The 14,892-nt window shown below is 42.5% G+C and overlaps 1 protein-coding gene across 1 annotated transcript in view; it reads left to right on the forward strand.

Annotated features, from left to right (window-relative positions):
- The window catches only part of LOC141259365 (solute carrier family 12 member 9-like), a 304,002-nt gene that overhangs the window by 171,483 nt on the left and 117,627 nt on the right, over positions 1-14,892 (forward strand). Inside the window, exon 8 of the mRNA XM_073675250.1 lies at positions 13,131-13,213. Within this exon, the coding sequence (XP_073531351.1) occupies positions 13,131-13,213 (83 nt within the window). The remainder of the gene's footprint in view (positions 1-13,130; positions 13,214-14,892) is intronic.

Consider the following 14,892-nt stretch of genomic DNA (forward strand, 5'->3'; position numbering starts at 1 on the left):
TACAATATTTGGTCAGATTTACTAACAAAAGTGCACCTCAATTCTGTCTAGAAAAGGCGGTGTGACTAAGTATGCTTGTGAAATGCTTCAAATTTACAAAAGGTGTGCTTTACTGTTTTGGTCTAAACTTATATGAACTAAACAAAAAGTCTTGTAGACGATAAATAGTCCTTAAAATAATCGTTCCTTTAGTCCAATTGCTGTGCTTCTGCTCTGCAGAAACTGAAGTGTACTTAAATGTGCTAGTTAGGGTGCGTGATGCACCCTTTGGTATGGCCAAGTGGCTCAGTGCACAGTTCTGCCCACTGGTTTTGCATTCCCCATTCTCCCTGACTGGTGAGAAGACAGACACCTTCTTAGAGCTGTCTCACTCTAGGACCCAGAGACTACCTTCCTCTTGCTAATTAACATCCTGACCTGGGTGTATATGTGGCACCCCAGGAGTCCTCTTGCCACATTGGCGTTGCCTCCCTCACAGGGGGTGATGCCATGCCTGGAAGCAAGGAGAAAAGACAAAATGGATTCGCACGGACAATAGATTGTGCTCAGAGGGAAAAGTAACGTATATATATTGGATACCCTCGGCACAAAAAGAGATTACTGGTATAATGTCAAAAAATAAAATTTATTCAGAGCGACCCAAAAAATGGAAAACAGTGCAATCCATCCAACGTTTCAGCTATTTGCCTTTATCAAGGTTATCTGGGTTGAGGCTCGGGGCTCAAAAATGTGGTGCAGTGACAACACCACATTTTTGAGCCCCGAGCCTCAACCCAGATAACCTTGATAAAGGCAAATAGCCGAAACGTTGGATGGATTGCACTGTTTTCCATTTTTTGGGTCGCTCTGAATAAATTTTCTTTTTTGGAAGCAAGGAGAGTCAGTTGGGGGCGGAGGAGAGTCAGTTGGGGGCGGAGGAGAGTCAGTTGGGGGCGGAGGAGAGTCAGTTGGGGGCAGAGGAGAGTCAGTTGGGGGCGGAGGAGAGCGAGTGAAAGACGAGGGAGAACCTGGGGAGGGGAGCTCGCTCCAGAGAAAAGCGCCAGAAACCAGACACTGGAGTCCGTGGTTGCTCGGGTACTAAAGTCCCGACAGCTAAATCCGGAGGACAGCAGACTGCAGGTCTCCTTGCCCCACCAAACACCCGGCATGCTCAGCAGCATGCTAGAGCCCAGAGCCGCCACGAAGGAGCGACACCTGTAAAAGTCTCGAGCTGCCTGCCATACGAGCTAGGATTTAATGATCACTCAGGAAAGAGGGTCGCAGCATAGCTTTAGGTAGCAGGGTGAAAGAGAACAGCGCAGAAGGAAGGCCTACAACCCCACCTGGTGAGGTGGATCCCAAAGTGCTTCTAGGCTGCCCGGATCTCCATTACCTTCTGTTATCAGTGCACTGGTCTGCACCATCAAACATCAAGTTAAGGTAGAGGAAACCACCATTCCTGTGTTGTCTGGCCATTATCTGCACCCTCAATTCTGCACTCCAATATCCACAATCCCCTACAAAAAACGTACTGGTAGCCCTGGGGCCCCGCTCTACCCTTGGGAAGAAAATCCATCCCAGCTGCGTCACCAATGGCCCCAGCGGTCTCTTTCAGCAGCGGCGGCCACCTATAGCCGCATACCACTGGTGGCGTCACAAAACTTTTCCTCTAAATAAACTGTCCTTTTTATTGACCACCCAGGGCCCCGGACTGGGTCACGCCCTGGTGACTATCCCAAGGAACCAACCGACCCGGTGGCGAGTACCCCACGGTCCTAGGGGGCGCGTCCTATAAATAACTTCACTTTGCAATAAGGAGGCGCCGGTGACATTCACATGACCCCTTGTGAAGTCTTGGAGCAAGTGCAGTTCTTACTTCCTCTCTGGTGCTAAGAGGACTTGTGTGCAATCTCTCTGAAGTCGACTCAAGCTAAGCTACTTCCCCCATGTCGGTCTTCCCTTGCTGTCTTTAGTGTTAGTGGGGACTGACTAGCGTTCACCCCCCCCCCCCCCTGTTCCCTAGCCAGACTCTAGCTCTAGGGAAAGACAGGGTTCCTGCTCGGCGATTGGTGAGCAACCAATATAGGGATGGTAGGGAAGGACAGTGTGATATCAGATCAGCCTAGGAGGTCTCCACCCCCCTGTCCTTAGTGTCTGGGCTCCCTTCCCCTCATCACTTTGTGTTGCACTTTGTCTTTCCTACACTGTGCTACACTATTAGTATAAAGTTAGTCCCAAAAAAAGCATCAGGTTTATCCTTCAGAATGAGCCACTATGATCATTGTGGTGCATTCCTCGACTCACAAAGTTTCTGCTGTCTATCTATTACACAGGATTAGTAAATCTTCCCTGTTATGTTCTGAAGAACCTGATGAAGCGCTGGAAGCTACAGTGTGACGTGTGAAGCTTGGAAGCTACAGTGTGAATACTGGGGTGGTCTGATGTATTTAGCACATGTGTTTTTTTTTTTTTTTATAACTCCCTTCTCATTCCTGACACTTTATAATTAAACTTTGTCTCCTTATCGGTTCTTCCATTTGAATTAATTTCTGCCACCCTCTCCAAGTGCAGCTCACTCATCCTGCTGGACGTCCTTGTCAAGTCCTCTCTATCCTTGGCAGAGGCTCCTAGCTATCACTTGAGCGATAGGAATATCAATGCTTTCTTTGGCTGGGTTTCTTAAGGCAGCCCTGTGCCGTGGTGTCCGTCTTCTGTCCGTCTCTCTGACGGCCTTTCACTAAATTCCTGTCTTGACTGTCTGTGATAATGAGAAAAGAGAGAAGGGGTGTATTAGCGATAAGGCTCTCATTCTTTGTATAGCTTTCCGGGCAAGGGTGAAAATACATCACCAGCTGTTGTCCGCTGTTGTGAAACTTCTCACAGTTTCTGTAGCGTCGAGAATTTTTTATCATAGCAAGTCACTTGTTTCCAACTTTATATAGACCTATTCAGAAAAGAGCAACTCTTATTCCTAGTAAAAAAAAAATATATTCTTATGTTTTTGATGTGTGGCGTTTCTATGACTTACAGATACGACACGTAGCCATCTAACAGACCATGTTCAGGATTCATTTTTTTCTATATTCAGACTTCCTTGGGCTACTTGGTCAAAAGAAGGATGGTGTGATCTAATTTTTGCTATAATTCAACAATAATTTAGACTGAAAGCCATAATAGCACTTTGTATGGATATCTGTGCAGGCGCAACTATTTCTTTTTAACAGCTAGACACAAATCCTTAAGACAAACATCACTCCAGGGTCCTGTATATTTGGTTAGAAAAAATGATGTTTATCTAAGCGACACAACTAGGATGCTGTTTTACATGATGAGTATACTACATATTAATGCACATTCCACTAAAATAAGTGCTTAAAATACATATGTATTAAGCAACAACCCATTCTGAGTCCTAGGAGAACAGCATCAGACAGAAGACAGACGTGCAGATTGCAAATTCCCGCAACCGGGGATGGAGGATTCCTGTTTGATCGGATCATTAACTCTGTTGATTTTGTTTCTTTATTTCTGGGGAAATATGACTTGAAAAGTATAATACAATGGTTTTGCACATTATACTGTCATTTAGGTTAAAAAGCACGGATATAAAAACCAGACGAGCAGAACATTGAATCAGGTCTATGAGTGGTTGCAGACGTCGGCCCTAGGTAATTTATAGTGGAGGTAATAAACTCCTTTGTGCTTTATATCACAAGTCTTTGTCACCTGACTGTTTAGCAAGATGCTTCAAACTTGGAGATTGCTTAAAAAAACAAAACTCTGAAAGTTTGTGCATAATTATGTGCTGTCACTCAAAGTTGTACATTCATATATTATCTATATACTGTTGTTAAAAAAGTCAGAATCCGTAAAGATGACGGATATTATCGAAGCACATTAGCCTTCTTAATCCTAGAAGATATTGCACAGACTTAAAGGGAATCTGCACCAGGTTTTTACAACCTCATCTGAGAGCAGCATAAAATAGGGAAAGAGACCCTGATTCCAACAATGTAACACTTAGTTCACTGGATGCAGCAATTGTGACACAATCAAAGTTGTTAGATGTGACATGAAGCAGAGCTGAAAAAGCTAACCCCGCCCACACCAGGCTCTCTATGTACATTGTCTATTGTCAGTGAGCTGCTTATCACAGGTTGGATTAGCAGTCACATGAGCATCATATCTGGCAGTGATGATGTCCTTGTGATAAAACCTGTATTGTAAGTAAACAACAGCACACAGCTAAATTCAGTGTTTCAGCCTCTATCTCCTGCTCTCTTAAGATTACATAGCAAAAAACATGCTGACGGATTCCCTTTAAGAGACAAACCGTAAACGCCGTAAACAGGGGCCGAAATGCATCATTTTCTCATTCCAGTTATTCCTTCTACTGGTCCAACTTTTTACAAATGAAGTTAAAGGGAACCTGTTTCAACCAGAAACGCTATTTACCTAAAAATATAGGGTTAGTCTTCAGGTAAATAGCATTATAATCCTGTTAGGCTGCCTTACTGGAAGCGCAGCTACTGGGAGAGAATGGAGTTATATCCTCCCTGCAGCTGCTCCTTCTAGTCATCAGTGCGTTGCAGGGAGCGGTTACAGTCATCTCTTAGTAAAAGCTAAGCACGGCTGTAATCACTCACCAGCACATTGATCGACAGTAGAGCAGGCTGTCAATCATAGTATCGGGTAGTGATTACACACATGCTCAACGTTTAGCTCCCTGCACCGCCCCGATGAACGGAAGTGAGCGAGCCATAACCGAATTCTCTCCCCTGCTCCAGTAAGGCTGCCTGATAGGAATTTAACACTATTTACCTGAGGAATAACCCTATATTTTAACGTAAATAGCATTTCTAGAGGTGACAGGTTACCTTTAAAATGTAGCAGTTAATTGATGAGCTCTATGATATTACCATATTTTACAATCTGTTTGAGTATGACAAATATAATACACATACAACATGATATAGAAATTGAAAAACTTTATCAGAATGTAAAATGGCCGCATAAGTAACTCAACAATACACAAACCAAATGAACATTATGTATTACAATAGTTTATTAAATAAAAGTATGCGATGAAACATACAACAAATGAATAAAAAAAATTTTTTTGTTTAAGTTTTTACTCTTCATGGCAAATGTTGTAAGCATGCTCCATAGCATGTGCAGAGGTCATTGTACAGGGAGGGTAAGGGGATGAGCTGTCGTCACCTGTTATCAGTGGTGGATCCTGGGTTCTCTGCCTCCGGCTTTAGAACGGAGGCTTTACTTTATATTGTAATCCAGCTGATGATAACAATAAGGGACTGCTGAGGTTTTTTTCCAATCTCTTCCCTATACTGTCCCATTCACTGATGATAAATTTTTCAACTAAACTCTCAAAACCTCCCTGGATGAAGCAGCACCCACTTCTGTTTAAATATACTGTTAGAGATGGCCGCAACCATAAAATGTTTCTTAAACTCATTTTCTTCAGCAATCCACTCCAATGTCTGTGGAGAAAATCACAAGTCTGCAGATTTTCTCCGTACTTCATAGCTGTGTTCATGCAGGTTTCGGTGTACTACCTTTTCTTATAAAAATTGCTCTACCGTTGTACAACACAAGTATTATCAGCACTGTCCCCATTGGGGCTCACAGTCTAGATTCCTTGTTAGCATGTCGTTTGGAGTGTTGAAGGAAACCTGAAGAAACCCACGCAAACACGGGGAGAAACTCCTTGCAGATGTTGTCTTTGGTGGGATTTGAAACCAGGACCCCAGTGCTGCAAGGCTGCAGTGCTAACTGAATCACCCCCTGGGCCATGGGGGTACCCGGAGCCGGGCCTTGTAGATGCTGGGGGTTGTAGTCACCGTGGCGGCGACCCGGTCCGTGACCCAGGGCGGTCAAACCAGGGTAGTCTATGTGTATCTGTTATATATATAGTCCGACTACGCCACCTGTAGAATGCGGTTATTGGTAACCGCCGCTGCGGAGCAGTCCGATGAAGCTGGTGGTATGTGCAGCAAGGTGATGTGACTCCCCACAGGAGGAGTGTAGCTTCAGGGCAGCGCGACTGGATGATGGCGGTGATTGTGCAGGGCGTTCTAGTGCTGTGAGTGCAAGGAACACAGCGACAAGATAGTGCAGTCCCAGGGTCTTTACTCACGATTATAGCAGTTCCAGTTACAGGCGCCAGTGCAAGGCCCACGGCGTCCTGTGTTCACGCAGTGAGGGGTTCAGCCGACCCTCAGGTAACTCCGGAGCATTTAACAGGACCCCCTTCTGTGTGTCCTCTCTCTGGCCTCTTTCCTTGCACCTCACACCTAGCGGCACCTCTGTCCAGTGTCCTCGGGCCTTAGCGGGCGACGTATGTTCCGTCCCCTGGGTCCTATGTGGCTACTTTCCTAGTGGCTGGTGTGGACGGCCTGCTATACTTAAAGTCCTGCAGCCTCCGGTTCCCAGTTGAGTCCTGTAGTCTCTGCTGGTTGGGGGACCCGGTTCCCCTTCTCTGGCCTGACCCCTCTACCTCCTGGTAGCAGCAGGCGTACGGGTGGCCTTCTGCACGGCCCGTACCCCTGGGGTCCCTTCTCTTCTCGTCCTGGAGCCTTCCTGCTCCCTCTTTCCTCTCTTCTCTCCTTTCAGGCTCAGGCCTCCTGACTAGGCCTGCCTGTGGAGCAGAGCTTGTACGGAGCCTCTGCCCCCTGTCTCCTCCTCACTACTCCTCCGACTGACTGACCATTCTCTCTAAGATGGGTTCTCTACTTAAACTCCTACTCAGTGCGCCCAGGATCTACGTCCTCCACCCATCCACTACTTAGTTCCCCCTCTCTAAGTGGTTCCTCCCCACTCCAGCCAGGGATCAGGGACTGTGCTCTCCCGTAGGAGCAATCTCGCCCTGTCCCCCGGAAATGTGGTGTAGTGGATGTAGTGTTAGGGTTCTGAGCCATACTCCTTCCTTACCTGAGAGTGAGGTACCACATCTCTGGATGAGATGCAATAACTCTGTGGCGACCAAACCCTCAGGGGCGCCACACTAACCACTGAGCCACCGTGCTGCCATGCTCCTCTTATTTATATTGTTGATTGTCTGATTTTTTTTTTCTGTACATGTACACTCTGAAATGTAAAGTTCTGTGGAATATGCTGCCATTAGATCAATGAAAATGGCAATTATTAATTGATCCCTAAAGAACAGAGGGTGTGAGCTTATTGTGATGCTCGGGGACACAGGGGCAGCTGAAAAGGTGTTACAGTTTGAGGGCCTCACCAGTATCTCAGCTCTCTGGTTTGAGTATGGCAGCAATAGATGTACTCTTTTGGAGTTAGACTATGGACACCTTCAAGAGCATTTCATTTTTCATTTTGGACTGAAAATATTTTTTGAATCTGGGTTTCATTTAAAAATGTGAACTATTTGGCTTCCAGTGCCTCTATGGGGAGTACATAGCAGACTGAAGAATGAGTTAGTAAAGGTTCCAGGTTTTGCTCTTAGTTTATTCCCCCCGCTCCCCTGAATATTCTGATTTCTTTTTTTTTTTTTTTTTTTTAAATCCGCCATACATTATGTAGTGCTAAATTTTCTGGCCTTTCCAAGGGGGCGTTACTTACAGTGTAATAATATAGAGCAGCCTAAAAACACATCCAAGGTGGTAGCTATGCCCCCTTGTAAAGACCATAAAAATTAGCAGAAAATAAAAAGACCCATATCTCTGAAACAATATGGCAGATAAAAACAAAAAGAATACTCAAGGGAGCAGCAGGAACAAAACAAGATTAAAAAAAACTTGACACTTTTGACCTGGTGATGGGCCATATTTAAGGCCATGTTCACACATTCAGTATTTGCTGAGTTTTTTACATCAGTATTTGTAAGCCAAAACCAGGAGTAGAACAATCAGAGAAAAAGTATAATAGAAACACGTCACCACTTCTGTATTTATCACCCACTCCTGGTTTTGGCTTACAAATACTGATGTGAAATACTGACCAAACTGAGCCTGTGAACGTGGCCTAAATGTGAATCCATCAGTGAGCTCCTTTTGCTGGAAAAGTTTGTAAGTTTTATCTTTTCTTCTTCTGAATTCTTCTATGCAGATATACAGTTATATGAAAAAGTTTGGGCACCCCTATTAATCTTAAGCTTAATGTTTTATAAAAATTGGTGTTTTTGCAACAGCTATTTCAGTTTGATATATGTAATAACTGTTGGACACAGTAATGTTTCTGCCTTGAAATGAGGTTTATCGTACTAACAGAAAATGTGCAATCTGCATTCAAACAAAATTTGACAGGTGCATAAGTATGGGCACCTCACCAGAAAAGTGACATTAATATTTAGTAGATCCTCCTTTTGCAAAAATAACAGCCTCTAGTCGCTTCCTGTAGCTTTTAATGAGTTCCTGGATCCTGGATGAAGGTATTTTTGACCATTCCTCTTTACAAAACAATTCCAGTTCAGTTAAGTTTGATGGTCGCCGAGCATGGACAGCCCTCTTCAAATGATCCCACAGATGTTCAATGATATTCAGGTCTGGGGACTGGGATGGCCATTCCAGAACATTGTAATTGTTCCTCTGCATGAATGCCTGAGTAGATTTGGAGCGGTGTTTTGGATCATTGTCTTGCTGAAAGATCCATCCCCTGCGTAACTTCAACTTTATCACTGATTCTTGAACATTATTGTCAAGAATCTGCTGATACTGAGTGGAATCCATGCATCCCTCAACTTTAACAAGATTCCTGGTGCCGGCATTGGCCACACAGCCCCAAAGCATGATGGAACCTCCACCAAATTTTACTGTGGGTAGCAAGTGTTTTTCTTGGAATGCTGTGTTTTTTTGCCGCCATGCATAACGCCTTTTTGTATGACCAAACAACTCAATCTTGGTTTCATCAGTCCACAGGACCTTCTTCCAAAAAGAAATTGGCTTCTCCAAATGTGGTTTTGCATACCTCAGCCGACTCTGTTTGTGGCGTGCTTGCAGAAATGGCTTCTTTCGCATCACTCTCCCATACAGCTTCTCCTTGTGCAAAGTGCGTTGTATAGTTGACCGATGCACAGTGACACCATCTGCAGCAAGTTGATGCTGCAGCTCTCTGAAGGTGGTCTGAGGATTGTCCTTGACTGATCTCACCATTCTTCTTCTCTGCCTTTCAGATGTTTTTCTTGGCCTGCCACTTCTGGCCTTAACAAGAACTGTCCCTATTGTTCTTCCATTTCCTTACTATGTTCCTCACAGTGGAAACTGACAGGTTAAATCTCTGAGACAGCTTTTTGTATCCTTCCCCTGAACAACTATGTTGAATAATCTTTGTTTTCAGATCATTTGACAGTTGTTTTGAGGAGCCCATGATGCCACTCTTCAGAGGAGATTCAAACAGGAGAACAACTTGCAAGTGGCCACTTTAAGAAGCTTTTCTCATGATTGCATACACCTGGCTATGAAGTTCAAAGCTCAATGAGGTTACAAAACAAAAAAAAGTGCTTTAGTAAGTCAGTAAAAAGTAGGTAGGAGTATTTAAAACAAGAAAATGATAAGGGTGCCCATACTTATGCACCTGTCAAATTTTGTTTGAATGCAGATTGCACATTTTCTGTTAGTACATTAAACCTCATTTCAAGGCAGAAACATTACTGTGTCCAACAGTTATTACATATATCAAACTGAAATAGCTGTTGCAAAAACACCAATTTTAAGAAAACATTAAGCTTAAGATTAATAGGGGTGCCCAAACTTTTTCATATAACTGTATGACCACATCAAAGTTGAGCTAAAGTTTGTCCCCAAAGGTGTCCTTTACCTGCGATCACACCCTTATGGTTAGACATGGAGTCTTCTGTAATCTCCTTTACTCGCTATGCTCCATAGCAGCCTGCTAGAGATTGTTCACACATGTAAGATTCCAGGTATGGTAACGGCAGTAGGTTGCTGGCTCCCAGACCACAGCACTTTTATAGAGGGAGTGTTTTATACCAACACCCTATCATCCACGACCGTAGCAATAAAGAAAGGAAACGTAGAAGCTTTTAGAGCTTGCGTTGCTGTCCTCTCTGCTGTTTTGGTGTATGAAATATTGGCCACTTTGCACACTTAATGCGTGACAATCTCATCCATTTAACTATTTACATAGCACTGCAGCTCACAACGGCGAATGTCTGGGATAGCAAATGAATATAGTGCATTGTGTGCAGCTTTTTGCATTTACCAGTTGCAGATTTATCACCACAAAGCCTTGTAAATTACCCATCAAACACACTGTGCATCATTACAATTAGGATGATTGTTATTTTACTCTATTCCATGCCAGGGCCTAACTAGTAATTTCTGCTTTTAATAGCTCTTCTGTCCTTTTATGCCGTGTTCTTGTGGCTCCGCTTCGCTGTTAACAGCTTGGTACGTGCTAATCACAGCCAATATTGGAACACATTGTGTGACATATTCTCCTGTACCTCCGCAGTCCTCCTTTATTTATCAGTCATATCAATATAGTCTTGGTATTTAATGGCTTCCACTTCTACTCTCGCTACGGTCTCGCCTTCACAAATCGGTACAAATGTATCTGAAATGGGTAAATTTAATACATTGTGTGTTTGCTAATCAAATCAGTACAGTCATTTTGTGAGGTTTAATTTGCCTAATAATCGGATTCCACTCTTTGTGTTTAAGCTTTATCTCTCTTATGAGACTCATCATAGTTCTGGGCTTTGTTTGCCAACATCGCTTTATCTCGTTTTATGAAACCATTCCATAAATCCTACTCTCCGAGCTTGTACTCTTATGTACTCGAAAGTGTTAAGGTAATAGGAACATTGCTTCATCCAGTCTGCCTTGATGGATTTTAGTAGGATATAATGATGTCTGTCAGTCTGTAAACCCTAAAATTTCTGAAGAGTCATGTTTGTATACATAATACTAAGTTATAAACATTTTGGTTAAATAAACTACTAGCTATTATGGATAATAAACATCCTTGAAGCTCTGAATCTGAGAAAATGTCATGGCTCCTGCACACAATCCATTTCCTTGTACGAGTGTTATCCGTGGTTTTCGCGGATAGCACTCGTACCCACAATATTCTGTGAGGCTGTGCAAATGTCCAATTTTTTTCTCGAACCAAGTGTGCAGAAAAAAATCGGAGACTTGTCCGGTTTTGATCCGTGTGTCAAATAAAATTCAGCAATTCAAGTCTATGGGTCTGTGAAATAAATCGGACCGCACTCGGATGACATCCGAGTACTGTCCGATTATCAGGGACTGACAGAATGCAGAAGGTGGTTAACCTTTTTTCTTTTTTCCTCTCTCCACGACCTGGAAAAATTGTATGCACTCTGATCATACTAGGGCTGTGGAATCAGTCTGTGTCCATTTTGGTGGAGTCTGAGTTGGAGTGGGTATAAAATGGACCGACTCCAACTCCTAAAATATATGATAAATTGGTACAGTAGTACAATGCAGGATGTGCTGTAGATGTTTTCATAAAAATTAGGGAAAGTTATGAAATGTCCTATAAATGTCTGTTGTATTCCTGATCTAAGGATCTCTGCTTTTAGTTGAGATGAATCTGTGCTACACTTTATATACACGCTTAGTAGAGTCGGGGAAATAGAGGAGTCGGAGGTTTGACTTACCGACTCCACAGCCCTGGATCAAACTCTGATCAGAATAATCGGACGTGGAGAAATCAGTTGTGCGAACCTACCCTTAGAGTGTGTGCACACAGGACTGATCTGCAGCTGTTGACTTTCTTGATGAATTGCTGCCAATCCATAGCAAAACTGAATATGATGTGGACTTGGAATCTGCAGCTTTGGTCGATTTTTATGCACAGTCATGAGATTTCCTGTAATCTCATCCATCATGCTGATGCTGTAATACCCAGCAGATTTTATATCCAGAAACTCTGCTGCGTATACTCCCCATATGCACAAACCCTTGGGGTCTGTGCATGCAACGTCTTTTTCAAGCAGGTACGTTCAGTATCCTGCCTGAAAAAATGTTAAAAAGAAAGCGCATATGAACTGCAATGTAAAAAATGACTTGTGGTGTGTCTTTTGAGCTTTTTTTTTAAATGCTTCAAGTCTTCAAAGTTGTGACGCCATTAAAAGAAGTGACCTGACCTTTAATTTGTAGGATTTGATGAAGATTTTGGTGCGGTTTATGCACCTAGATTCTTATCAAATCAAATGACATTTGGGCATCCAATGCATGTGAGTAGTGTTTTTGCTGGCAAATCCGGAAAGTTCTCCGCATTGATGATGAGCATGCACATTATTTCACGGAAAAGCTTTGCATTAGCAGCGGGCAATCAGCTGCGCATCAACAACACTCCGAGTGTCTGCCTTGGATTTCTGCCATTAATCCTCCTGTTAAATATTGGAATTTCAATATGCACACCGAGGCTTGTGAACGTAGCCTAGTGGAAGTGCCAGAATACGGTTATCTTTATATTTTTACATTTTTTCAGGCCTTATTTGTTATGAAATAATTCCCGTTGTGCGTCCTCTGGATTCTCTTTTATACGAATTCCAAAAGAAATGTTGTAAAATGAATTGTTCTCCAGCTCCATTGCCGGTAGATAAGGTTCAGTTAACTGTGCCTTAAAATGGCATATGCTATTTTAGCAGTAGGGAATGCCATAACCAATGCATTTTGTCTTTTTTTTTACTGTTAAAACTCTAAGCGCTAGTGGTGGCAGTATTATCCTCTGGAAGACAAAGCCTATAACTGATGCACAGGATGCTATTCTCTTCCGTGAGAGAAAGAGAACAAAATGTACAATAATTCTGTTTTCTGTGGTTTTGCAATGCCTTATGTAACTGAATCAGCTATGCGGACATAAATTTTGGGGTTTTGACCACATGACCAACCTCTTAAGAGAGATTCACCTATAGCTGCCACTTGGGACTTGCCACCGGTATTTGTTCATGACCTGTTGGTGGCTCTTGAGGACTGGAGTTGGGGAACCCTGGTCTAGGCAGAGCCATGCTTAGCATGTTCTGTGTTGCAGTACTACCTAGAAAACCTGTAATAACTGATATAAGTAAATAATGGCTATTGGTCATTCTGGAGCTCCCACATGACACCTTTCCTTCCCATAGGAAGACACCTATCTTATATGCTAATTTGGGCTGATGATATATACTTTGTATATTTTCACAGGAAAACTCTTTTTACCAGCAAAGATTACTTCAAAAGGAGGCAACCCATGGATGTCTGTCATTCTGTCCTGGTTCTTGGTTCAGGTACATTTTAGCGATGTGTTGCCATATTGTAGCCAGTTGACAATGACATTAAATGTGTTCGTTTAATTACGTAGAATGGATATTTTGATGCTAAAACGTTCCTACATATCTACAGTGCTCAGCATAAATGAGTACACCCCCTTTAAAAACTAAGATTATTATCAACATCTCACTGAACACAAGAACAATTTCCAAAATGTAAGTTTCATAAAACATTTTTTTAACCCAGAACATGAAAGTAAGGTTAATGATATAACTTTCATTACCTAGTCTTCAGTTTACTCAAATTAATTGATGCGAAAATGAGTACACCCCACATCAAAATCTACTAGATCTAGTATATTGTATGACCTCCATGATTTTTAGGGATAGCACAAACTCTTCTAGACATAGAATGAACAAGTTGCCAACATGTTGCAAGATCTATATTTTTCCGTTCTTGAAGAACGACCTCTTTTAGAGTCTGGATGCTGGATGGAAAGTGATGCTCAACTTGTCTCATCAGAATCCCGATAGGTGTTCGATTGGGTTCAGATCAAGAGACATACATGGCCTCTGAATCACTTTCAGCCTGTTCTTCAGAAATGCAACAGATGTGTGTTTTGGATCATTGTCATGTTGAAAAATGCACGTCTACTAAGTCCACCGAGTGATGGTAGCATCTTTTTTTTAATATATTGCGTACATCAGCAGAGTACATCTGTGAATTTATGATGCCATGCTATCAATGAAATGTAGCTCCCCAACACCAGCAGCACTAATACAGCCCCACATAAGGACACTGCCACCACCATGTTTCACTGATGGCATCATGCATTTAGAAAAAATGCATGTCTACCAGGGGCACAGAGAGATGGTAGCATCTTCTCTTGCAATATAGAGCAGTGCATCTGGGAATTCATGATATCACCAATGAAATGTAGCTCCCCGACACCCGCAGCACTCATACAGCCCCACATAGCGACACTGCCACCACCATGTTTCACTGTAGGCACCATTCATTTACAAAAAAATGCATGTCTAAGAAGGGCACAGTGTGATGATGGTAGCTAAATTAATAAATAGGTTGTTTATACCCCAAAATGCTATCCATTAAACGACAAGTCACCCCACATCAAATAACGAACAATGTGATGGGTCTTGGAATGCAGCAACAAAAAAAGCATTTGATTCTGCAAAAGTAGTAAAACTTAGCAAAAAACATAAATATAATTGTAATAGCTGTAAAACATGATCCATGAATGTCGTAAAATTAATATCAGTAAACAATGGTAAAAAGGCAGGATTTTTTAAACATCACCCCCCACATGTTCCATGAAATAGCACCACTAAATAAATACAACTTATTCCTCAAAAAAATAATTCTTTGTTATGCTTTTGCTCCACTTTTTTTTCTTTTAAAAGTGATTTAGAATATTTGCTCTATTTCTGTATTTCAGTGGATCACTAAATGAGCTGATTAATCTGACATAATTTATAGTAATTCTGCCTGATTAACTCTTTGTTGGCTGCCCCCCAGCCTCATCCTCTCCTCCCAAGCTATGGGTCAGTGTTTGCCGAGTACAGCTCTATCACAGACTATACTCATCATTTACTTCCGACAGCCTAGGATCGATTACGTAGATCAGTGATGTTCAGGCAGGGTGTCCTGACAACCCACTGGTCACACTGTCTGCTGC

The sequence above is a fragment of the Phyllobates terribilis genome, unplaced genomic scaffold, assembly GCF_046119375.1.
Source record: "Phyllobates terribilis strain yellow unplaced genomic scaffold, ASM4611937v1 Scaffold_3__8_contigs__length_932513732, whole genome shotgun sequence".
In the NCBI taxonomy this organism is placed as follows: domain Eukaryota; kingdom Metazoa; phylum Chordata; class Amphibia; order Anura; family Dendrobatidae; genus Phyllobates; species Phyllobates terribilis.